The sequence below is a fragment of the Hetaerina americana genome, unplaced genomic scaffold (genome assembly GCF_022747635.1).
Source record: "Hetaerina americana unplaced genomic scaffold, ioHetAmer1.1.p SCAF_4, whole genome shotgun sequence".
Classification (NCBI taxonomy): Eukaryota; Metazoa; Arthropoda; class Insecta; order Odonata; family Calopterygidae; genus Hetaerina; species Hetaerina americana.
Genome location: NW_027286985.1, coordinates 58,410,055 through 58,437,279, shown reverse-complemented (window position 1 = coordinate 58,437,279; position 27,225 = coordinate 58,410,055). Strand labels below are relative to the sequence as shown.

The window sequence follows — 27,225 nt, the reverse complement described above, 5'->3', positions numbered from 1 at the left end:
CTCACGAAGGGGAGGCCCAATTTAAAGGATGCCCGGGTAAGATTCGAGGATGGGATATGAGGCACAGAGGAGGAACGGACACCTCTTGGAAACTTTCAAGCACGCCGAAACATTTGGATTTCGAAAATTTGACCAAGGGAGAGTTCGCTTAATCTCTCCAGTCGCGGCAATCATACCCCCCTTCCCCCATCTCCACGACGAGGCGGGTATAAATTCTTATCTTTTTCATATTTAAGGTCGTAATCCTTTCAATGTGTGGTTTCGTTTGCCAAGCTCGTTCGTTCACTACTTATAGCCCGTTCTCATAAACTTGGCCGATCTCATGTGGTGAGGTAGGGTGTGTTCATGCCAGGCGTCATGCGCAGTCACTGATTTTGATTCGTGGGAGCCGAAGTTTGGAACGTTTCCCACAGAGGGGAGTGTATTTGTGGGAGCACGTGTAAGCAGATGTAAATTAGCACGCCCATTCTGGTGGAGGAAACCAACCTTACCTTCTCTAAATATTCTTTCCCCTCTGAATCAATGCTGGCGCATTTCTGTCGTCCACGTTCAAAACTGCCGCCCCTATTATCCGAGGAGGACTAGACCCACCTGTGTAGAGGACTGCTAAGATTACGACAGGTTATTCTGAGCGGATTGTACCACTGCTACCAGCACTGAAGTCAGAAAAACCTCCTCAGTGTATCAACCCGAAGGTAGGTTTGATGGATTAGGTTGAAGGTGTTCTTTTCGTAAACCTTTCAGTTCATCATGGTGATGCAGCACGGTCGGTGGGAGCATATTCTTTTCTTTTCCACATGTAGTTTCCCAGTAAGATCTAGCACCCAAAAAATTATAGAGATTGGGTGAAGATGCCGGAGGTATCTAAATTTCTAATCCGGATCTGGAAAGGAAATCCTCTACCTCTACCGGAGACTCTACCTATTAGTCTTTCACAAAATTTCTTGGGTACAATAGTAACGAATATAAGAATTGAACAAAGAACATTCAAGCATATTAATAGGCATAAACTTTACCGTGGACTTCAACGCCGCATCAACACGACTAAGACCTTCTTTAGGCTATTTGGATGCAGTTACCGAATAGAGTTCAGTAAGTCAGTGCGTGGTACTCCCACTTCAAAAGGTGGTGAGTTCGAATACCATAATGGAAATTAATTTCGTGATGACATGACTGATAGAAAAGTTCTCATAACTCCAAATAAACTACGCAAATTTGGGAAAATTCACCATAATATCATTATTAGAAGGTTATTTCCTTTAAAGAGTGTCGAACATGGGGAGGATCGGGAGAAAAGCTGATGAGAGCACGAAGATGGGTACGTTAACGGTCAAAATTACAGGAAACTGGATTACTGATCTGGTGGGAAATCTATGAACGTAACCCTTAAATAATACCCCGAGCAATAAGCAAAAACATTTTTCAAATATAAGACAACTTCCGCAATGTATTCGTTCTTCAACTATATCGTTCTCCGAGATTTCAAACGAGATCCGGACACGAAGTTAGCTCGACAGAACGAGAACGTTCGAGAACTAATTTGGGAACATTGATATGCCAAAGTCCAAATTTTGAATCACCTATTTCGCTCCTGGCTCACGAAACGTAAGCCTAAAAGGTAATATAAAAATGCTACTTGAAAGAGCCTTCAAATTATCTCTCTATCCTTACTTGTCGTCTAAATGGGGGTGCACCGAAAGGGTTCACGAGAAAATCCGTTCCCACTTCTACCGTCCAAATCAGGAAGGAAATGAAGCAGTCGGTGGAACAAGAATATAAAGCCATTAGTTAAATCAAAATCCTTTCCCTCTTTCAATTGCTTCACTGTGGCGGAGTCGCCCCAGCGGAAGTGCCCGGGCGAATCCCAATCACAAAAGCGAAAAAGTTTCCCGCTGCTCGTAAAATCTGCTTCGTAAACCAATGGTAGCGCTCCAAATCCTTTTGCGAGATCCTCGTCGTTGGGTGTTTATCGGATCCGGTAACGATGGCGCCAGCTTGACAAGTCCTTTAATGCGCTATCGATCCAATCGTTCGCTTCGCTCACCACCCGGAAATGATAATTGCTGCAATCTGAATCGAGCCCTTAATTGAAGGGCTCCGCTACTTCTGTTATTTTCTCTCGATCATCGGGGTTAATGGGGTCCCATTTGCATCGGAGGCGGCGTTACCGCTTTGCGCACTCGCTCTCGTCATTCGCGAGACTTGTCGGCAGAAAACGTCGTCAAGGAGCGCGAGAGAGGAGCGAGGGGGAGTGGTCGCACGCGCCAACCTTGAATTTCTCTGGTTTTTGCGTATTTGGTAGCTTAATATTCAGTCGTTCCTCCCCCATCTTTGTGCTTTTAATGTGAGGTGGTGTTACTTATACCATATCGCAAAAGTATGCTCCGGAACTAAATCCGGCAACGGTTTGGAGGTCCTCGTTGGAAAAGGGGACGGATGCCATCTGCTGGTGAATATCAAGTTTGTGCTCATAAGCGAATCATTGTTCCCTCTCCTTCCAAAATAAATGGCTGAGGAAAGTTACAGGAGATAGCGATGACTTAAGAATGAAAGTTATCGTTTCCGTTTGATATGTATTGACAAGTTTAATATAGCACGTTTCATAGTGATGGATGAAATAATCTAGTTAAAATTGATCTATTTGCATTATTGGTATCAACCGTTCAGGGTACTTGCTTCATTTTAAAGTCTCGCTTAATACGACACAACCTGACACAATCCACTGAAATAAAGCTTTCATATCCTCACAAACCTACCTTTATCCCGCCCAATATGCCTACTCTTTTCTCCCGTCCCCTCGCTTATGTAACGTCCTTCCCTCTGTATCAATCCTCAACATTGCATAGGCTCTCAAAATACTTGTAATCTGCACTAATCATCATTTTACTACTAAAGAAGAGAGTAATTAATATTCATTGCGTGAAAAGGATATTGAGATAATTATTACATAGTTATTTATTGTTGAGGGTAAAATAAATCAACTTTATTATAGTTCTAAAATAATATGCATGAAACGTCATGGCACGTATTGATTATTCAGATAATTATATGGTATTATATATTACAAAAGAATGAACTTTGATCGAATGAGTAATCCCAATATCAAAAGTACAAAAGTACTCAGCGTAAATCATTCATAGGTATTTTCCATAAGAAACATATTTTATGTCCTTTTACTCGAAATAAATGCACATATATTTGGACGAATCAGTTCTATTAAGATTATTCAAATTAATACAAATAGAACTCATGGAAATAGTATTTATTTTTCCACCCTTGATCTTTGGAGAATGAACAATATTTTGACCAAGAGATCAAAAAGACCCATTTATGCATGTAGCATGAAAGCCAAAACACCGTTCTCTTCAAGTTTGATCAGAGAGTTAATACTTACTAAGTCACTCTCATGTGAAAGAATAAATATCGTAAATAGATTCTGTGCACGACATATATATCTCCTATGATAAATGAGCATACTATATACCTACAGATTTGGGTAATATTTACTTGTTATGCATCCATGACGAAGAAATGAGTTTTATATAATTATTTCAACATTTACAAATCCACATTATTTTTCATTCCACCCCCGTATAGGTTATGTAAAAAGGTATGCTTCATAAAATCCAAGAGACAATAACATCAATTCGTTCCAATTTTCACCTTTTATAACTGTAGAGAGTCACAATGAAATTATGTTGGAGCAACGGCATTGTAGGTACATTATTTGAGCGGGGTTAAATTTTGTGATTGATAAAGTGCAAAAAAGGGATTGAATGACGCATCATATTTCCGTAATTGGAGTATTAGCATTCTCCAGCTGTGATATTAAAAACACATAGGGTAAATATCAGCTATTTACTTCACATGGTAATCAGAAGTAGAGATTTCTTCATTCAAGAAATTTAATCTGAATAGCAACAGTGTAAGGATCTTCTTGCACAATTTTAGAAGACATTTCGCAACCCTTAAAGACGTCCAAATTTGAGATGAGTTAAAACTTTTAATATTTCAGAAGAATGATTGTATGAAAATCTAGTACAAACTCAAGGAGCTAAATTTAAACGTATTTTCTTTAATTTTTTTATTTTTTTACATAGCGCCCTGCAAGCCACCACTAGGGTGTGTGACAAAGGATGGTTATACACCAGACAACCTTTTGACGAAAAATACTTTTACCACCTAGCGCGGTCGAGCAACTTGACTCTGATCCCTTATCGTTCGTCGAAACAATTGCATATTAACTCCATCTGTTCTACACTCATCCTCTATAATTTTGCTTAAATGATTTCTCCTGCCGTTTTACGATGGAGCCAATAATAAATTTTCAATATCGTTGCCGAAGAGACATCCTTCCAATTGATTCAAGGTTTAATCTGTAATTTAACCTTTGCTCCTTGAATGATTCCAAACCTAGCTCCACTCATAATTTTGATACGCTACTCAGTTTGTTATAACAGTGTTTTTCAAATCTATTTCCTCTACGCTACACCAGATCCAATGCAGCATTCAGTCAACTAATATTTCTACCAATATTTATTCTATTTTACGATACCAAGGTAAGATATATTTATACCAAATACTTCAAATTTTATCAGAGAATGATTTAAAATTAAAATTCTTTAGCAATACTAATCTGCTCGAACGAGCACTTCGCGAAAACGAAGTTGTATTTCCCTTCAAGCAAAAATATTTGCAAGAGGACATTTTTAATATAAGATTTAATATAAAGTGAAACATTATTATTCAATTTTTCATTTTGCCTCCGTACAGCTCTTTATATTCATATGAATTTAATGGGGAAAGTTTCTATTTATTTATTTTTGAAGTTTTTCAGTCGATGGTGTCTTGTCCGTCACGTGGTTCATACTCTTTTTCAACAAAACGTAGTAGAAGAGAATAAAATCCTCAAAAGGACACCACTCACCATTCACGGGGGTTTATTCATTATGCCCCTATCGTGGCTTGCAGAGAATATGCGAGCGAAATTCTGGTCAATGAATTTTTCACCCGATTGCAGTTTCAGATCCTTGCTATTTTTTAGTAATATGCAAACACTAACAGGGATTTAGGATTCATTTAAAGATATTTAGGTATGTGTGACAAATAGGTAATACGGCAACTTTATTTTTCACTAGTTGTGCCTCAGAGTTCCGCAAATGTATACATAATAATTACGAGGTTATTTTTATTACTGAGCTAGATATATGCATAAATTAATATGCAATGAAGAACTGATTAATTCCTTAAGCAATGATCAACTTAGCGGCATGATTGGATAGAATTAATTTTGGAGTCACTCTTGTACCTATTATTCCAGTACTGTCTAAACTTACATATATATTACGATTCACACTCTATTTAGATGAAATTAAATTTCATTGTCACCTTTGTACTACAGTAGGATAGTTAATTAATATAAAAATACAGAGATGAGATAAACGACCGACGGCTAAGATTATCTCCCCAAAAATACGACACTAGAATTATTATTTATAATAAAAATTTTCAATACGTTAGGGAGCCTACTTTATAGCCATTCTTCTAACTCATATTTTGCTGCAGCTATTACGAGTACAAGCAGCCGAAATTTCAAACGTGGAGTATTTGGTGCTTTAAACGTAAATTATGTAGTATGCGTCAAGTTCTTGGGTATTTTTCGGCCTGAACTATTTCCACCATTTGAATTGCACAACGTCTCCGTCAGTCCCTGTAAATCTAAGCCCGATTATCGAAATATTTAATTTGGTGGTGCGATTTAGTGTACAGTTACTCCTGTCACACACTAAAATGATGATTTAAAGGGCATCAGGACGGTTATCACCTAGTTAGAAACATCAAACTTTTTCCAAGACGTTCCGACTAAAAACACGGAACGGAAATTAGATAAAGAATATTGTGGTAGGCCAAATCCATGTAATTTGCTTTGAAATAGTGAATATGACTATGGTCCTTTAGTCTTCAGCTAATATCCGAAATTCCTTCAGAATAGAGCCAGTAAAGAAAATCAGGGAGTTCATTATGAAAGTTTCCTTTGATAGACATCGAAAGCAATGGCGTACAATGTTTCTATATTTATTAAATAAAGTAGACATAGATTTCAGTTGAATTCCAAGACTTCAGAATGCGACCTTTTTACTCTACAGTCACAGATCGTGAAGTCCCTATATGGACGTCCAAGACTGAAATGTAGGACAGCGACTGAATTTTGTTTCGTTACGATCGTAATAAATTACTTCACCCCTTAGACTCTCCAAAAACCTATCTAAATAACATTCGTTAAGATTTCAATTCAATCTTTCCCGACAAAATATGATACAGTCAATTCATCTCATTGGTCCTGACTCAGTCCAGAATTTGTGTAATAGTGAAGTGACTCCAATTCAAAGCAGATACGTAATCGCCGATTTGCACATCACCAAATCGATCTAAACAGAGTATAATAATACCTCAGTCTTCCTTCTGTTTCAATCTATTAATACTTTTCTAGGAGCATGGTATCCTATTGAGTGGAACATCCTGCTATTGATGGGGAAGTCCCAGGTTTGAGTCTCGGTGACTTTGTAGAAGCTCATCCTCACCCAAGCTGTGTGATGTTTTGGGAACTAAACTATCCTGGAAGAAGTAAGAGGCAAGAGGCAAATAAACTACCGCCTTTCTACAGCGAACGTGCAAATTTCAACGTTGATTATTGTGCATTTCTACGTTTTAGCATTAAATGAGCTCTACCCTGAACTATAAAACCAACCAGAGATTTGACTCCTGTGGTTTATTAAAAATTTTATACAGTTCCATTTGCGCGAGAGATTTCTTTCTGAAGAGAACGATTCGCGTAGCAAACTGAAATACGTGGATTTAGATTGTTTCATTTCTTCTCAGATCGGCGACGTCTTTTGTCTGGTCTGGTCTCGGCAAAGTGTATTTTTTCTCCTCATGCACTCGGAGAGCAATTGCTGGCTTTGCTTCCGTTTGGAAGACACGCCCTACCTCCTCCCCTGCCAACCAGCCCTCTCCACCCCACTCCCCGCCACAGTATCCCGCCTGCTCCGCCCACCCCCAGCAACAGGTCGCTCCGCATCTCTGATTTGGCCAATCCTTATACATGCACGTGGATTGGAGAGTAATGGGGTCAGGGATCTCGTTTGGAAAAAGGGAAGGAATGGAGACTGGTGGCGTGGGAGAGGGGAGAGTTTCAGGAATAAAGGGATGGGGGATATTTTAGAGCAATCGTAGAGGGACGCTTACCGTGGACATTGAACAAACCTCGTGGCTAGCTAAGTCAAAACTAGGGTTGACTAATGCCTTGCACAGTGTGCTCTAAGCTTGTCGGCTGAGAAATTGTCTGCCGCCAAGAAGAAAGGAAAGACCTCCACTTCTATGGGTAATCTCGGAACGGATGCTACTTTAAAATCAGAGAATATTACTCCATTAATATACGTGAGAAAATACAACTTTATAAAATGTATAGTGATAAAAACATTAAGGCGAATGTACCTTACAAACACTTATAAATTGCTTCTTTTTTATTTGTAAATGTTCAGAGTTTTCACAGTGGAAATATTTCCAAAAATCGTTACGCAACACATTTTAGGGTGTTTAAAAGGCACTTGAGAAAGTCTGTTTGGCACTGCATATAATATACTTTCATTCATGCTGTGTACTCGTAGTTGGATGACATTGAAATGGCAATCACCATTAACTCTTAATGATTCGAAAATATTCTATAATCTTTTATAAGTTCCTTTTACACTGTGTTTATTCACAGTTTCCTTAATTCCATTTATTAGGGCACGTCAGAAAAAAGAATAGATTTCAGTCAAATTAAATAATACGAATATGAGTATGTCATTTCACTGTCTCAAAAGCAATCGTCCGATCGTGATATTCATGAACTAAGCTCCGTAATATATAAACAAGATAATACAAAGTAAATAATTCTCTACATGATAATTGAGCAATTTTGATCAGCAAAGCAAATACAGGCATTTAATAAAACGCTTAAAGGTGATCAATAAATAAATATTCTTATAAAATTAGCAGTTTCAGACCTCATATTGTGGCATTGATTTCTATTCAAAGACGTGACAAACATGGTACTTGTTCACTGTTTTTATTTGAACAAATACCATTCATAGCATTTGATCAAATAAAAAGTTTGAAGAAGTAAAACTGGGGTTAATCCTTCGAAATCTGTTATTTTTATATTAACATTAGAAAAAAACTTTGAAACGACCATGTTTTTAGAGCTGTTTACTACATTCAAATGAACCATCAGCTGTGATTGTCTTAATGATGACAAAGTGGCCGCAACCGGATATATATTAGGAACATCAAGCACATACTGTCGAAAAAGTAATCTATTCAGTCATTACATTGTCTGCCTGACTTCACCTGAAAACTTTCCATCAAGACTTCAGTCAGAGCTACTCTGTGAGAACTGATTTGAACATAAGCGACGATTTATTGACGCTATTGGAGGTGCAGGTTACTCTGGAGTGTTAGTTCATATAGTCTCTTGATGAATTACTATTCATAAGGATTCATATAATGTTAAATTTTACAGGTTTATGCACTAAAAAATATAATTTTATCCATCTAACCGCAAGGAAAACTTTCCAAAAATCTAAACAATTTTTTATTATCACAAATTTCATCGATGATTTCGCCACAACGGAAATCCAAATCAGGAAAAACGATAGCTATCACTTAAGTTATACAGAAATACGAGTAAAGCGTGTTATAGTAATATTGATAGAATTGATAGAAACCGTGTAATTCCCCCTCCCCCTCACTACATAACCTATCGTTTCAAACTCCTCCACTATCAGCCTCGTCCATTGGCTCTTGTCTTTTTCACCAACCCCCCCCCCTCCCCCACACATGTAACACTATATATTCTTCGGATTGCCCTTACCCTTTCTCACTTCGACTTGTGTTGTAGTGACGATTACCCTTCAGTACGCTGAAGAGGGCTACTTTGTGGCCGAAATACGCGTATTCGTATTCACCTTTCTTATCCTCTCCTTTTTTACCTTTTACCCCTTTTACCTACCTCATTATCCTTTTTTACCTTTACCCCTTTTTGACTTGTGGCGCTAGCCAACTAATTTCATTTTCACTTTGTTTAGAAAGGTAAACTGTTTACGGCTATTGGAGTTTCACATTTATTATACGTGTTATAGTACTCATTGAATGATGGATTAAATAATGTAAAATCTGTTCTAAATAAGTAAACTTTTAGAAAGATTTGTCATAATTCTAGATTAATATATTAAACGCTAAAAAATTGGCATATTTTCCCATGGCGAAGTATATTTTTCGTAAGTTACCCATCCATTACGATTGAAGACGTTATTTTGGATACACATTTTTAAAATTTGAGGCAAACCTTATATATTTATAATGATTTAAACTTTTTTGACGTGCCCTGCACAAAACCTAAGCTTAATCATCCACAAATAACGCCACTAATCGTTTCCATTGGGTGTGGTAGAGGGACCGTGTCCTTCGCTCTTACCGACCTTATTCGTAGCAAAGAAACAGCACCCCTCTTTTCCGTTTTGCGTACGTCACGTGCAGACCAAATCGGGAGGGAGTACGCAATTTAGGAAGGAGCAGAAATAAAATGTCTAACGCTGAGTTGACAGATGGAATGGGAACTGTCACGGAAGAACTAGGCAGGCGACCGCCGCGAAGCATGTAATAGATGACACATCAAAAAACGGCGAAGAAAAAAATAATGGCTTTAGATTTAATCCATCGACGGCAATAAATATACTTGGACATTTGGGCTTAATACTGTACGCATGGGAAAGAGGTTCACATATATCATTATGGGCACGTCAAGCTTTTCCCATTTCAATCAAAGAGCGAGGGGGCCAAGTCATGTTCATTGGATCCGACACGGTGCGGTAGCGTTCAAAGAACCTCAATTCTCCACCCCGCGAGAACACGTGATCAACGTATCCTTTCCCATTTGCCTTTGACTCAAGTTTATTGAAAAATTAATACTGCCAGATTTTTTAGTTTCTAAATAAATTTTACCTTCACTGCGTCTTATATTAAATTAAACTACCCTATTTCGAACGAGCATCATTTATTTTTCTACCCGGATTTGAAATTTTACTCGTATTAAAACACTTCCATCGTCATTGCAACGTTTTAATCCCTACAAGCAAGGTGTATACTTATGCGTGTGACTATTTACTCGAGGGTAACTTCATCATACATGCTTTTAGAAAAAATGATTTACTTAAACTGCTTGAGACAATTACCATTTTTTTCACCAGTAACAAAACCAAAGGTTGATTTTGATGTAAAATAACAGATAATATACTGCCAGGGTGTATAGACCAGTTAATAAAATTAAGTGCAATTTACGATTTTCCAAAAATCTTTAATTTTCTGAGCACAAGCCCTGGTGCACAGAAAATCATAAACGATGAATGTTTTACCTGCACGAGAACTTTTATGATCTCCAGGATATAAGAAGTCATGTCAGAGGGTAAAATAATGCACAGGTGAATTATCTTTTACATACTAACATACATATTTTACAGACTTAAGTAGATTCATTTTCAACGCTCGCGTCACCATTTCAAAACCTTGACCACGCAAGGTAAAATACTAGCGGGGATTTTAGCCAAGTTTGGCTAAAGAGGCCCTCGTTCGAATTCAAGTGAAAATTAAAAACGGGAGTCCGTCAAAGGAGTCACTCGCATCACTGGAATAAACTTTCTCCATTACATGTGAGTGGAGCGCAACGAGTCAAGTTCAAACCGAAAACAAAAATGGTTGGGGAGGTGAACTGTATGGCCATGAATTGATATCATGCTGTAACATCAGATCCGTTAAAATTCAAAGAATTTTTTCAGCAAACGTGTGAAATGCATTAACCAAGATTTCAAAAATGATTTGTAGATAAAATTTCTAAAATACAGCTGTTTCAAATCCAACTCCTTCGGAGTTTTGCCAAGGCCAATATTTTCAGGGAAAGTCGGATATCAACTAATGCAGTACATTTAAACATGGAATATTAGAATTAGCAATGTACAATAAAGTTTCAAGTGACTATGTGGTTCATAAAAATAAGTGACCGTAAATATTTTCGCTCTTTCGCCGACTCCATTTTATAAACGGTGAAAATCATCAGGGGAAATTCATTGTTTTCATCAATTTTGCTTACAAATGTACCTTAAAAAATATGAATAAGTTGAATACAATTATCAATTCGTACAATGCCGAAGTCTGACATCAATTTAAAGCCAATCAGAAATAGCGCCCATAGAGGTAAAATACCCCCAAAAATGTATATCAGAGGGCTCAGACGACATGAGTTTAACAATGGCCAAAAAGCAATTCTAATGGTCAAACTCTATTTGGGTAGGTTAGAATACAAAGATAAGGGAGATACTCCAGTACAGATTTAAACAATTATAGTTCTTTGCATATCAATATAATTAAAGCCACAATAGAAATAGTCAAGAGATTCGAGTCACAAGCTAGGGCACGATTAAACGCTGCGCGGACATTTAATGCATTCATAGGTGTATGGGCATGTTATCTGATATTTTATGCATTTGGGTGTGTGCGAGTTAAAATGGGTTTTGCATGCACATAAACGTCTTTGCTGGTGTGAATTGGCGTTCTTTTGTTAGTTTTACTCGCGGTCTTATTCTCTATTTCGGGTGGTGTCCAAACACACCCCGCCACACACCCTTGTGGCGGCTTGCGGGGTATTTTGTAGGTGTAGAAAAAGGATAAGAGGGACCCTTATCTACTGGCATACTTTTTATTTGTCAGCCTAATTGGAATGAGTCCTTATTGAACGTTTGTTATCCTTTGTTAATCAATTAGTTTTATTCTGAAATTGCAAAGCATTCCTTGCGGAACGAGTTCCGAATAAATTGCGCCCGGAAAGAGAAGCAGGTTTCACATTGAGGCGGGCGCCCGAATATGGCGACACGCCTCCGCACCCGCCGCTAGTGGAAATCGGGAGTGATGTGGGACGGGAATTGATTCGGGGCGGGAAGAGGGTGCCGGGACACGCCCACAGGGAAACAAAGGGAGTGATTGGGATAGTGGAGTGGAGAGGGGGGGCTGGGGAGAAGGGATGAAATTAAAAAGAAAAGCGAAAAATCCACTCACTCAGGGTTCCATCGGGGGTGAAATTTCAATTTTTGGAGGAACAATATTTGCAGTCGGCGGCGCGGGTTCCTTCGAAATTCCCCCCCGTTTCTCTATCTTGGGGAACCCCTAAGAGGGGAGTCAGGAGCTCGGGGGGTTTCTTTCAGAAAGGCGAAGGATGATGGAGTTGAAAAGACCCGGGTATCACGGGCGAAGGATGGAGAAGAGGTGAACATGTATGTATATCGAGAGGCAAAGGAGATAGGCCATGCTAACACATCGCATATGCATATACTCGTTGGTGCGTATGTATCCCAGGTAAAGTAACAAATGAACGAAAAGGGGAAGCCGAACCTACTCTTCGACCGTACGTATTTTCTCACTTCCCATTCATTAAAACGCTACGGCCGACTCTTTTGATGATTCAATCGTTTATCTTCCAAAGGCGGGAGTAAATGTGAACAGGAATGGTTGAGGCAGAAAATGAGGGGTATTGACACCAAATTTTCATTTTACTTCTCTGTTTTCGAGTACCTAGACGTCTATGCCGAACAGAAAATGTTTTTAACCTTCCGGGAATCGAAAGTGTACCTTATGCTTCCCGGACGGAAGCTCTGTCCGCCAAGATATACATGTATTCATACAATTATTACTCCACTGACAAATTAAATTACAGAAATACCCATTAACTAATTTCTTCCATTTTTTCCATGACTGACGTCCTGATCCCCACTGCCAAAAATCTCTTCGGCATACTATGTCATGTTAATATAACGCTAAGGAACACTGCCCTGGGATTTCAGTACTCCATGAAGTTATTGGGATATTTTCTCGCTATTTATTAACGCACAGCGGCTCGCAACTAAAAATAAAAAATTAGATACGAGGCACAGTAATGGACGGAGGCAACAGTACAGCAGTTTCTTCTCCACTTTATTATTCTCTCCAGTCGGAAACTTAATGGAAGTCTTCTGTATCTTCAATATTTCCGCAATTACACTGATGTCGAACCTTGGTTTTCTACCGGTCTAATACTGTGATGGAGCCACCGACACCTTACTCCTCCCCTCCTCCCTACCTCATCTTCCCCACATTTCTCCAGCTCCCACCTCCTCCAATTTATTGGATTCAAAATTGAGCATCGGAGCACGGTGTCATTTGGTTGGGAAGACTCGCGAGGAAGGTACGCAGCTGCTCCTGGTGGTGGAAAAAACAAGCAGAGTTTGCCGCCCCATTACCACCCGCATGTCGTTCCTGTCTCCACCCTGTTTTTCTGATTAACGATTTCACTCTTCACTCCCGCCCCCTTGAAAATCGGCAACCCCCAGTATTTGATTGATTGATTGCACAGCCTTAATTTCTCTAGTAACGTTAATTTACATTCTAATAAACAACTATATACATATATATATATACATGTATATATATGAGATTAACAGTGTACGAGGAACTGAAATGAATGGCAAAAAAGGGAAATGGCTGCAACGACAAGGCTCCGCCTGTAGAGGATGATAAACATATATGTATATATATATATATATATATATATATATATATATATATATATATATATATATATATATATATATATATATTAGGTAATCTACCAGTTAAGGTAGGTTTTTGGATGGACATAATTACTAATTTAATTTTTTGTGACCTCTAGCAAAACACAACATCCTACTTTACTTCAGGTCCCTCTTCAGCTCCGAGTACTTTCTTCCCCCCTTCATCCCGTCCAACATCCCTATCCTGTTCCTTCCCTTTCCTCGTCAGCCTAACATTCTCCCCTCTATTACAGTCTTCAACATCCCGCTGCCGGTCAATACCCCCTTCAGCCACTTTTCCTGCCTCCATAGGATTGCTCCCAGCAAACCCCTCTCTTCGCCCACCATACCAAGTACTTCCTCGTTTGTTTTCTTCTCTGTCCATTTCACCTTCTCCATTCCTCTCCACACCCACATTTCAAAAGCCTCCAGTCTACGTCTATCCTCCTGCTTCAATGACCACGTTTCCGCACCGTACATAGCCACGCTCCAAATTAAAGTTTTTACGAGTCTTTTCTTAACATCCTTACTCAACGTCCCCGTCATCAACTCCCTCCTCCTTGTGAAAGCCTCTTTACCTAGCGCGATTCTTCTCCTTACGTCCCTACTACTTTGACCGTGTTGGTCCAAAACACTACCGAGATACGTAAACTGTTCCACCTGCTCTAGTTTTTTCCCTCCTATTTTAATTTTAAGCTTAGCCTTTTTCTTTCTAGGGAATCGTATAACCTTTGTTTTATTAATATTGATTCTCATCCCATACCTGTCGCACTGAATTTCCAATTCAAAACACCCTTGGCTGACTGACAAACTAAAGCTTGGCCATCAGCAAACCTAACTGATTTTACGAATTCCCCGCGGACTTTTATTCTTAACTCCAGTTCTTCCCATGCCTCTTTAATCATTTCCTCTGCATACAGGTTGAACAGTAACGGTGATAATGGGCAACCCTGCCTTAAACCCCGTCCTAACACTGCCCAACCTGACTCCCCGTTCCCCACTCGTACCTGAGCAGTCTGAGACATGTACAGGTTGCGGATTAGCCTCCTTTCCCTCCAATCTATTCCTATTTTCTGCAGAATACTCATTAGTTTTTCCCAATTCACTCTATCAAACGCTTTTTCGAAATCTACGACACAAGCAAATACCTCCTGGTTAAGTATATATATATATATATATATATATATATATATATATACTCATATATACAGAAACAGATATAAGGAAAAGGGATAGGAACACATATAAAGGACGAACACAATAGAGGTGGGGAAGGCGGAATCGAACGGATCACAAGAGTAAAAATATTTCCTCAACCGGGACTCGAACACCGGATCTATATATATATATATATATGTATATATATATACATACATACATATATATGTATATATATATATATTTGTGTGTACTAATATATATATATATATATATATATATATATATATATATATATATATATATACACACACATACGCATACACCAGGGTCAGACCAAAATGTGACGATTGCATGTAAAACTGAGAAGCACAAAATAAAGAGACATTCACAGTTTTGGCTTTTTAATATTTTAATAACTTCCTCAACCAAAAGAAGGAAACTAAATATTTTGAGTTGCCTCTACTTTTTACAAAACCATGCTCGTGACTAACCTTGTATTTATTTTGTGAACATTTTTCGTTCATACATGTAATTGTGTGTTTGCGTGTGTGTAAAAGTAACACTTTGCTCTTAACATTACTTAATTTAGTTTATTAGTTTATTTAAACAAATCGTAAAATAATTAATGGAAGAATGTTGCAAATTTTATTCGAAAAATGGGTGTGTACGAGTATCGTATTATAAAAGACAAGCACAGCAGAGGTGGGGAAGGCGGAATCAAGAAGATTACAAATGCAAAAATATTTCCTCGACTGAAACTTGAACCTCGGAATTTCGACTTGCCTAGCCGTTGACCTAACCACTTGAACTATCGAGAAAGTGTATTTTACAATGAAATATGTGCAGGGTTTATGCAACCAAGTGCCCTGATTTTTTGGCCAGGAAATGGCGTTTCACCAAGGAGAAATGGACAACAAGAGGAAAGATCGTAGTTGAAAAGTTGAAAGATCCATGCTTTAAGTCCCACTCAAGGAAATATTTTTGCACTCATGATCTGCTCGATTGCCTTCTTCGCCTCTCCCATATTTCGCCTTTATAGGTAATCCTATCCCTTTTCCTTGTATCTATATCTATTGGAATGAATATTTGATCGCCATATGGCAAGTTTCCTTGTATGAATGTGTGTGCGTATACATATATATGTTCGTGCATATATATATGACACACACGAGTGTGTCATATATTTGTGTGGGTACCAACATCCGCATGAAACGACCACCATGGATCCTCTGCATCCTATCTATCTCATCAGTCCGAAAGTTTTTAAAACAAGAAGGTGATTCGTCAAAACATTCCTATCAAGCATCTAAATTTTCGAGTCAGAGACCTAGAAAAGTGGACCAGCAAAGAATAAAAATCCTTGTAATATGGTGCTGTAGGGGAATGCTGAAGATTAAGGGGGTAGACAAAGTGAAGACGGGAGAGGTATACAGAAGAGCTGAAGAATAAGGTACTATGTGGAGACAACTCTACGGCACAGGACAACTAGACGAATTGAACACACCTAGAGGGACAAGGAATAAGTTAGAAATATAAGATATGAGAAATAAGAACGAAAGATCGTTCGAGGAATGCCAAGAGACAAATAAAGAGAACATATTGAGAAAGACAGAAAACAGCACGACTATTGGGGGGTTAAAGAAATTATCAAAAAATAATGAAGATTAATGGAACGCAGTAAATTAACCTATCAAGAAATGAAGTGATGATGATTGTTATAATCATTATACGAGTATTATCGTAATATCCGCGGGACTTTAATCAGGGAGTCGCGGGTGAGACTGAGTGGAATGAGAAACGGGCCATCCCGAAGAGTGCCGCTATCAGTATTGGCGTGCCCTCAGGGGAGAAGGAAGGAGAGCCGGGAGGGGGGCGAAAGAGAGTGGCGGGTGGCAGGTAGAAACACCCTCCAGGCGTGTATCTCGGCAGGGACTTAAAGAGGATTTTCAATTAATGGGTTTTATTCCAAAATGTCGCGATTATATTATATCGTAGGTCGCTTTTTCTGCCTGCAGCCCACGCAAAAGAGCAAGTGGCCCTTCCTTCTTTCTCTCACTCGTGTCTCTCCTCGTTCCCTAATCCATGTCTGCCCCCTCATGGCCCGGATAATCTTTTGAGATTAATACACGAGGCCACTTCAAGACCTTCCACGCAGAGCAATTAAACTAAGACTTCAAGGGCACACTAAAACGCTAGTCTCTCTTCATATAAGCAGTTTAAACGGGTGGGTCACAAGATGAGTGAAATTTAATTAGTCTTTGTAAGGCATCCGATATATTTTAGGTTGATTCCTGGAAATTTTTCGATATTTATGTACTTATACATGAAGGAGTTCCAGTAGTAGTTATTAGAGAAGGTAGACAGAATTAGACAGTAGAGGCCATTTGCTCCAGGAAGGATAACATCTCCCAGTAGAAAAACTAAGTAGATTCAGAGAAAAGGATAGAGTGAAATAGAATAATTTTTGTCGTTGAACGAATCAGTTATAATCCCATATCAGGAGAAAATAATGGCTAAATTTCATTATGAACAAAGGAAAAATAATAAAAGTTTTGGCAAAATGGGGAAAAGCTAAATTTTAGCTTATTTAATTCTAACAAACAGGGTGAGCTTTTTATTTCTTGTAGTACATTGAAATTAATACAGACATTTATTTTTCCGACTCACATAACGTTTCCTATTAAATTAGTATTTCATTGCGAATTCTTCCGCGGTGACTTAAAGATCACTAGCCTTTGTAGACGAAAGTGTTTTCGGCGTCCCAGGTTGCATCTTTTGGTCTAATTTCTACCAATATTTATAACTATGCATTGGAAATCCGGAAACCATTGAGTAAATGAATTGAAGATTTCGAAACATTATTATTATCAGTAATTCATTCGGGTTAAGTTTTTTTATGGACCTTATTGAAATCTTTTAGCGCAAACTAAAGCAACACAATATATCCTTAGGCCCGATAATATGACCACTGTTTTGTCCTTGGGGTGTAGTAGGGGACCCATGCATCATCTGTGGTCACGAACTGGTGCACAAAATCTTGTTGGTTGCTCTTGAAACGGGTCAAACAATGTTTGGAAATTTCCATTCTGATGGGTTTATGACCCTGTGTCAAGTGTCACGGCACATATCTAGCAGATAACTTTCTCATATCTTAATCCACAATTACAATTAAATATCTCCTTTCAGATGATACCACTACAGTTTCAGCGGTTTCTCGCACTTTCAGTTGGCGATCCTCCATGATCATTTCATGCACTTTTGCCATAACTTTTGGAGTATTGCCACATTTCGGCCGACCACTACGCAGATCATCATCTAAGCTGTCCCAATCAAGCTTAAACTCGTTTGTCAACTTGAAAATAGTTGAATAAGAAAGATTAGAGCCCGCCAGAGTGTTCTATAAGTTGGCATAAATTCCCTTGTTTTCATACCTTTCTTCACGAAATATTGAATTACTGCTCGGATCTCAATTTTTTCCATCTTCACAAACCACTACATAGGAACAACAACAGAGAGGTGTCATCACCACAGATATCCTCCTAGAGCACTGACGCGTTACGTGTATACTCATAAAGGATGGTATACTCATAAAGGATGGCCTATTTCTACGCGAGGAACTCATTGCGCTAGCACTGGCATCTGATGGTGATTCGGAGACCTTTCCATATATTATACCTAACTACCTTCGTACATATTCATATTACAGTAATGTCTACCCAAGCCCAACATACTTTCAACCTCTCTTGATTGAAATTTCAGATAAAAAATACCATTTTTAATTTGTTCCTTATCAAGAAAAAGGAATGCATATAAAGGAAAAGGAATACATATATTTTGAATTCCAAAGACAATAATGACATAATTTCTCTTTTTCCTAGTTTCTTAATAGCAAAGAAAAAAAATACCAAATTCACTAAACTATTTATCCCATATGCATAAAACAAGGTGGAAATTGTATCGAATTGAAATTCAATCAAATATAAAAACAACTGTTGACGTTGTTCAAAGTGAAAAACAATCACACCGAATAACTTCGAAGATGATTCCTATGGATCTTTGAATGAACAACGATGTGTTTGGATGGAATTATTCGAGCTTTGTCATTTACTTATCTCTCTAAAATATTCAAAATAACCCGGATCACACCTAAGATAAATTACCATTCTTTCATATATGGCAGTTTAGCTTCATGAGATTATCCCTTGGGTTTGCTTATTAATGTAGCAGTCATCTCCCGGAATCAACTTTTCAGAAATTGTCAACCCAAACTGACGCCCAATGCGAAATATGCGGAGGCGTGAGTGAGTTTGGCGATGACGATCAGCGCCTTTCGCCCACGAATCTATTCGAGCCTTTCGCACGCCGTCCCCTAACGCCCTTCCTGGAGACGGCTCCAGTGTGAATCACGCCCGTTCAGTTTCTCGCAGTTTGATGCCTCTCTTCCGCCGACAGGTGTTCCTCGCGCCCCTATTCAACTTCCTTCGGCGTCTGATCGATCGCCACGCCTCCCCACTCCCTTTTTCCATTCGACACTCACTCCCCTCCCCAGTTCAATCGTTCGCTGACACCCCTTTCCCCAACCCCCCCCCCCCCCCCAGTGAGCAATCAAAGGATAGCCCGAGCGAGAAATGTAGAGAGGGGGAGAGAGGGAGTCGGTTACTTATACAATCGAATAAACTTGGATTGGCTTCTTCGCTGCCCGCCCGCTGTCATTTCGCCGCGCCGCTTTCTCTTCCGTATCAATCAAAATCAAATGGGAAATGCTATCGAGTGTTTGATCGCTGAAATGCGATCCTTTACAAAAGGAAGTGGGTTTTTTTCCTCCTTCCTGATATTTGGATTGACGGCGAATCTGACGCGGTTTTTTTGTCAAGACCTTGTGTTAATAGGCAATTGCACGTGGGAGGGAATCGAATTGGTAAATATTCAATAACTTGTCTCCAACAACGTCTTCAACGTCAAAATACTTATTAGACTTAAGAGACATTCGTGCAAGTAGTATTCATGAAAATGAAATTATAAGAAAACGCCCGAAACAGACTTTTACTCATTTATTAGACCTTACATGATTTCATCAGTTGTATTATTAATAGAGCGTAGTTTTATTTCTTAAACTGATGAATCAATTCCTTTAAGGCCAAACCTGACTTGGAAAAGTGTCAATTTGCCTTCAGTATGGTAAAAAGGAAAACACATTTGCTCGCGTGTCTTAAAAAACATATACATTATTATGTAAACACACGATTGCATTCTTTGATGGAATAATAATAAAATAGCATGTAACTTTTCAAAGTTATAGTAATTCCAATATGAGCCGGGAACAATTGAATTCCAATATCATTTAATTCGGTACAGAAACAAATACATTATTTGGTCACTTGAAATTTATCTGTGAACAGCCATGAAAAAATATACCAGGCTGTATTTAAATATGAAAATTTACAAATTTATAAAAAATATTGGAAATTGAAAGTCCAAATTGGAAGATATTATTAATGTACACCTCCCACAAGAGAATAATAATGTGTTAGAGATAATTGCGGCATATTATTGCGAAAGCGCTCTCATAAGTCTGACAGAATTTTTCACTCTAAGATATCCGTTGTAGTCCTCAGTTGGGCAATCCTTACCTTTGCGAGTAGCAGCTGAAATGACTACCATCGAAAGCGGAACGAACACATAACACTTGAGAATAAATCACCCCTTAAGAGGAGTGTATATGAGGGAGAGGGTTGAAGACGGGAATATTTGTTCAGCTTACCTTTGAGTGCTGGGCAGATGCGCTTCCAAATGGTAAGGCAACCGCACCGATGGAACTGCCCCAGGGCCAACTCCATGTAGAAGAGTGGTAGACCGCCGAACACCAGCATCAGTGTGTAGGGGATGAGGAAGGCTCCTGCGGATGAGAAAGTGGATGGTAATGAGAACATCTTCACCTACCTGCGTGAAACCATTAAAACCCATCGGTAGGATGGTGAAGGGGAGTGAACTTACAACGGGGATAATATATCACTAAAACACCAAAACCTAATTATTGTTTTTGATTGGGTGGCCAAAATACCAAAGTTCGGTTTTCAATGAACCCAGCAAAAACACTTCCCGGTGTGGTGTAGGGAACTCTTTCGAGCTAAATAATGCTTCAACTGCCCCCCCCCCACTAAACTCTGTATTAAACCAAACTTAGTATAATACTAAATACCCCTAAATTTGGATATACTCCATAATTTATAAATTTCATAATATAAATAAAAAGGGGATTACAAATAGCTTTACGTGTCCTAGAGGATTTAAATTTTAACTATTATGACACGACTGCAAAGTGAGCGTCTTGGAATAATTTTAATCCCATAAAGAATTGTTTACGGAAACCTCTTAAGGCTCGTTTTTTATTTGAGGAATCAGCGTTACAGACATAAAAGAAAATTATTAGGGACCACATCTCCCCCCGCCCCTTGCACATCGTCCTTACCTGTCCTCACCCATTGATAATGATCATATAAAATGTGTGACTACTCAACCTTCGAAGTTACCTGAGGAAACTACATATTAGCAAAAACAGTGGCAATAATTCAAGTTTACCGGTGACTCGATATGGGCTTGATTTGTTTTCATGAATTCTCACAAAGCTTTGGCTTCAACACGAACAAGATATCTAAAAATGAGATTATTTTATACCTAAAATTAGCCTTCGGGTGGCTCCGATAAGAATTATTCTCTTAACCCATACTTTTGTTTTAAAATTTCCATAAATGTGTATTCCTCCAATTAACATGCTACTGTATTACCTCTTTTGGATTACCCGGATTACTTTACGTAATCATTTTCTTTATACTTTAACGATTAAGTTAGCATACATCTTATTTCCAACTTGACTGAATATTTAGCTTTAATTTTTTCTATATAATTACACTCCTGTTTTATCTCAGCGCAATGGTTTTTTCGATATTACCCCAAAAGTATTATTTTTCATTCAATATCACTACCTGACGAATCCTTAATCTTTATATGCACGTACATATGTATCGTGCACACTTGCCTCTGCCCGTGGATTTACTCCACACTTTTGTATTACTCTTGACACGAGTGGAAGGAGTGAGGAGGGGGATTCATTATTGCCCCTTTTCCTCGCACACCCCATCCTATCCCTAGCCTTAAACCTCGCCCCTTCCCCGTCACCTGGAAGGACACCGCTTGGCAATCTCTTTCGCAGAATTAATAATTGATTGGGCGCTTCACAACCCACGACGTGTCAGCACCGGGGGCTCATCGCAGTTCATTCCCATTTCTCATATTTAATCTTTCGAGGTGAGAGGAGCCTTGCCCCCATCAAGGAGGGGGGAGAGGGTGATTGGTTGTTCGATGGAGAAGTGAGTCGATTCCTCAGTTGATAAAAATACGAGGTGGGGGTTCAACGGGTTTATTCGAATCGGGGGTGGGGGAATGGGAGGGAGCGCTGCTGGAGATAATTGACCGCGGATGGCGACGGACGATTGGAGGTGGGAGAGGAGATTGCTATCCTCGGTCGACGTCGCTTAAGAGAGAGCAGTCTGAGATTGTTTTTAGTGCCGAGGAGGACATCAGGGATGAGAAATGTCGCGGAATTGGACGGCTGCAATCGTGTGATCTACTTAGATACGTCGCACCTGCGAGTGGACGTCAATTTAGGGCATCGACATTTAATACTGCACTTACGTGGAGTTACCTATTCCATTAAAACTGTTTTTAAAACAACTAGGAAAGGGAGCAAATGAAAAAAATATAGAACTTTTCCCATTGTGGTGACAGGATTACAAAGAAAAAGTGGATGGGATATTGCAGGCAGAATAGGGAAAGGGAAGAAGACTTTATTTCAGGAAGAATTAGAGAAAAGCAACTCTTAAAGGCAAAGAATACTGATCCATTGTGTATATCATTGCTGTTAAAAACTTAACATCAATTTGAAATAAAACTGGCAAAGGAACTCTCATTTGTAAGGCTGTAAGACGCGAATTATGGTTAAGAGAAGATGACTGGAAAGCATGCAAACACAATTTTACAAAGGAATTATGAAAAATTACATTGAAAGATCGAGTTAATAACAAAGAACTCCGAAGATAAATAAATAATGACGCATTTCAGTACGTGTGCACTCATAGAGTCTAATATTCACGTTTTTATCCAAATAATCATTAAATAGCTAATATTGCAATGCATATAACTAACTCATTATTTATATTAGGCTGCTCAAGTTGAATTTAAAACTTGAGTTTTAAAGCGATGTCATTATGTTCTGTATATGAAAAATAACTAGAAAAATAACCTGTATATATATGCAGGTGGATAATTACAGCATGAAAATAAATAACTTAAGTAATGGCCTGCAGTAGAAAAAACACGATTTAAAATTAGATAAGGAAAACATGTGCTTCAAGAAATATAGACCTCCTATGTAGCCAGTAAGGTTACGAATGATGCATAAGCAAAAATGAGATAGCAAAGAGGAAGCTCAGACGAAGAAATATTTCTTTGACAAGACATAAATATTATTGGCAATAAGTCCTCCAATAATTTTATTAACTAGTCCATTAAAATTAGTCCATAATTTCCATTCTGTTGGTGTACAATATTGCTAAATGATATTTATGATAAACCTGTACGATATGCTAAATGATTAGTGACATGGTAAAGTTGTCATCCAACTATAAATATACCTGTATATATATATATATATATATATATATATATATATATATATATATATATATATATATATATATATATATATATATATTTTTTTTTTTTTTTTTTTTTTTTTTTTTTAAGGTTATCTACCGGTTAAGGTAGGTTTTTCGATGGACACAACTACCAAACAAATATTTTGTGACTACTAACAAAACACAACCCTAAATTCTACTCTACACCAGGTCCCTCTTCATCTCTGAGTACTTTCTTCCTCCCTTCATCCCGTCAAACATCCCTATCCTGTTCCTTCCCTTTCCTCTTTTGCCCAACATTCTACCCTCTATCACAGTCTTCAACATCCCACTGCCGGTCAACACCCCCTTCATCCACTTTTCCTGCCTCCATAGGATTGCTCCCAACAAACCCCTCTCTTCGCCCACCATACCAAGTACTTCCTCATTTGTTTTCTTCTCTGTCCATTTCACCTTCTCCATTCTTCTCCACACCCACATTTCAAAAGCCTCCAGTCTACGTCTATCCTCCTGCTTCAATGACCACGTTTCCGCGCCGTACATAGCTACGCTCCATATCAAAGTTTTTACGAGTCTTTTCTTAACATCCTTACTCAAAGTCCCCGTCATCAACTCCCTCCTCCTCGTGAAAGCCTCTTTGCCTAGCGCAATTCTTCTCCTTACGTCCCTACTACTTTGACCGTGTTGGTCCAAAACACTACCGAGATACGTAAACTGTTCTACCTGCTCTAGTTTTTGTCCTCCTATTTTAATGTTAAGCTTACCCTTTTTCTTTCTAGAAAATCGCAAAACCTTTGTTTTATTAATGTTGATTCTCATCCCATACCTGTCGCATTGAATTTCCAATTCACTCAGCAATGCTTGCAGCCCCTTGGCTGACTGACAAACTAAAGCTTGGTCATCAGCAAACCTAACTGATTTTACGAATTCCCCGCCCACTTTCATTCCTACCTCTAGTTCTTCCCATGCCTCTTTGATCATTTCCTCTGCATACAGGTTGAACAGCAACGGTGATAATGGGCAACCCTGCCTTACACCCCTTCCTAACACTGCCCATCCTGACTCCCCGTTTCCCACCCGCACCTGAGCAGTCTGAGACATGTACAGGTTGCGGATTAGCCTCCTTTCCCTCCAATCTATTCCTATTTTCTGCAATATACTCATTAGTTTTTCCCAATTCACTCTATCAAACGCTTTTTCGAAATCTACGAAACAGGCAAATACCTCCTGGTTGTGTTCTATATTCCTCTCGATTAATAACCTCATTACTGCAATGGCATCACGCGTACCTCTCCCCTTCCTAAACCCAAACTGATCATCCCCTAAGTAATCATTTGCCCTACTCTCTATCCGTTTGTTTATGATCCTGAGAACAACTTTAGCTGCGTGGGATATCAAACTAATTGTCCTATAGTCCTCACATGACGTGGCCTTTACCTTTTTCGGAATCGGAACTAAAACTGCTCTCACAAAGTCTTCCGGCCAGATTCCCTCCTCATAAATGCTACGGATCAGCCCATATAGCCTCTTCCTCCCACATTTTCCTAAGCATTTTAAAAGTTCCACGGTAATGTTATCTACCCCCACGGCCTTATTTAGTTTCATCTCCCTTAATGCCCTTTTTATCTCATTGTCTAGTATGCCTGGACCTAAGCTGTCTTCCTCTACGTCATTTTCTTTTTCAATGTCTAACTGTGTTGGTCTGAGTTCTTTACTATACAGTTCTTCTATATACTCCTTCCATCTCTCTTGGATCTTTCCTGCGTCAACTATTACCTTACCCGCCTTATCTCTAACTATTAGCATAGCTCTTCCTTTCTTACTTCCCGATAACGATTTAACTTTGCTGTACAGCGCACCGATTTCGCCCTTCCTCTGGAGACTTTCCATATCCTCGCACTGCGTCTTCCACCATGCGTCTTTTGCCTTATTTGTTGCCCGCCTCAATTTATTGTTCAATTCTTTGTACTTCATTTTGCCTAATTCTGTATTTATATTCTTCCATTTTCGCCGCTCATCCATCTTTGTAATCATCTCATCCGTGATCCATGGTTTCCTAGTCCTTTTAGCGTTAACGGTTCCAATAGTGTCTTTTGCGGCTTTAGACAACCCTTTTTTGATCATTTCCCATTCTTCTTCGATAGTAATAAGCCCTTTACCATCCTCCATTATTTTCTCTACCGCCTGTTTGTATTCCTTCCTTTTCAACCCATTTAATGCTTCTACATTCCATTTTCTAACTCGCCGCCACTGCCTTATCTTTTTGAAACGTACGCTACATTTCATAACAACTAAATTGTGGTCTGAGTCCGCATCCGCTCCCGGAAAGCTGTGGGAATTTATCACACTATTCCTAAACCTGTGTCTAACCAGGATATAATCTAGCTGATATCTTCCTGTGTCACCTGGCATTTTCCATGTATACCTGCGTCTTTTGTGGTGTCTAAACCAAGTGTTGGTGATGACTAACCCCTGTCTCCTGCAGAACTCAACTGCTTTCTCCCCGCGGTCATTCCTCGTGCCTAAACCGTAGTCGCCCACCTCATCACCATCTCTTCCTTCGCCTACCGTCGCATTCATATCCCCCATCACTATCAAATGTTTCCCTGCTGTAACACACGCGATCATGTCCTCTAACTGATCGTATATCTTATCGACCTCTTCTTCCTTATGGTTGCTCGGTGGCATGTATACCTGAATAATAACTAAGTTCGTCGGTTCTGCTTTTATCTCCACTAGTAGTATTCTATCCGTTACCTGCTCTATGTTGACTACGCTTCTTCCTACCTCTTCATTTAATACTATGGCAACCCCTCGTTGGCTCTCGTCCCCACCGCTGTATATTATTCTATACTTATCACTCCAGTAATCCCCGCTATCTTTCCATCTCACCTCGCATAGACCTAAAATATCTATATTTCCCCTTTCCATCTCTCGCTTAACATTCTCCAATTTCCCTGTCCTCATCATTGTCCTAACATTCCACGTTCCTATTCTAACTAATTTTGTCTTCTTCTCCTGCGTCTTCTGTCCTGCTGCTGCTGGTTTTCCCTTGCAAGGGTTTCGTGGGATGACGACCGCGGAAGCCTTGCCTCCCCCGCTGCCGGGCACGACACACGGCCGATTGGGCCGAGCCCCGTGGTTGCCAGGACTCAAATTATCTCTATTGTCCATCATATTTTTCTAGGGAATGATAATTGAGGTGGTTTCCCGTTGCCTTCCTCAATAGTGTTTTTAACGTGACACCATCACTTACTGGCCGCCCCACTGGGGTCAGACGCCATTGCAGCCGCCTCACTGAGGAACAGACGCTGCGTGGACTACCTTTCGTCTGGCTCCTAACCTTCGACCTATCTGGCATGGGTGACCCTACCAGGAGCAATAATTATTACTCCCGCCAGCACAGCTCTAGGGGTCATCGGAACGCACAAGCCCTTCCACCACGTCAAGGTTGTAGTCCGGGGAGGGATATATATATATATATATATATATATATATATATATATATATATATATATATATATATATATATATATATACTGATTATATTTATACCGAGTCTTACTGATTACATGGATCATAATTTTACATGTATTTTTATTTGAAAATTTCCATGTATATATATATATATAAATTATGGTAAACGAAATCCTTCCAAAAAACCTGTTCCATAGTTTTACTGAACACATGGATCATAA

The 27,225-nt window shown here is 39.0% G+C and overlaps 1 protein-coding gene across 1 annotated transcript in view; it reads right to left on the bottom strand.

Moving 5' to 3' along the window:
• Positions 1 to 27,225, bottom strand: part of LOC139692228 (sodium-dependent serotonin transporter-like) — a 186,887-nt gene that overhangs the window by 96,077 nt on the left and 63,585 nt on the right. The window contains exon 3 of the mRNA XM_071590293.1: positions 20,596 to 20,730. Within this exon, the coding sequence (XP_071446394.1) occupies positions 20,596 to 20,730 (135 nt within the window). The remainder of the gene's footprint in view (positions 1 to 20,595; positions 20,731 to 27,225) is intronic.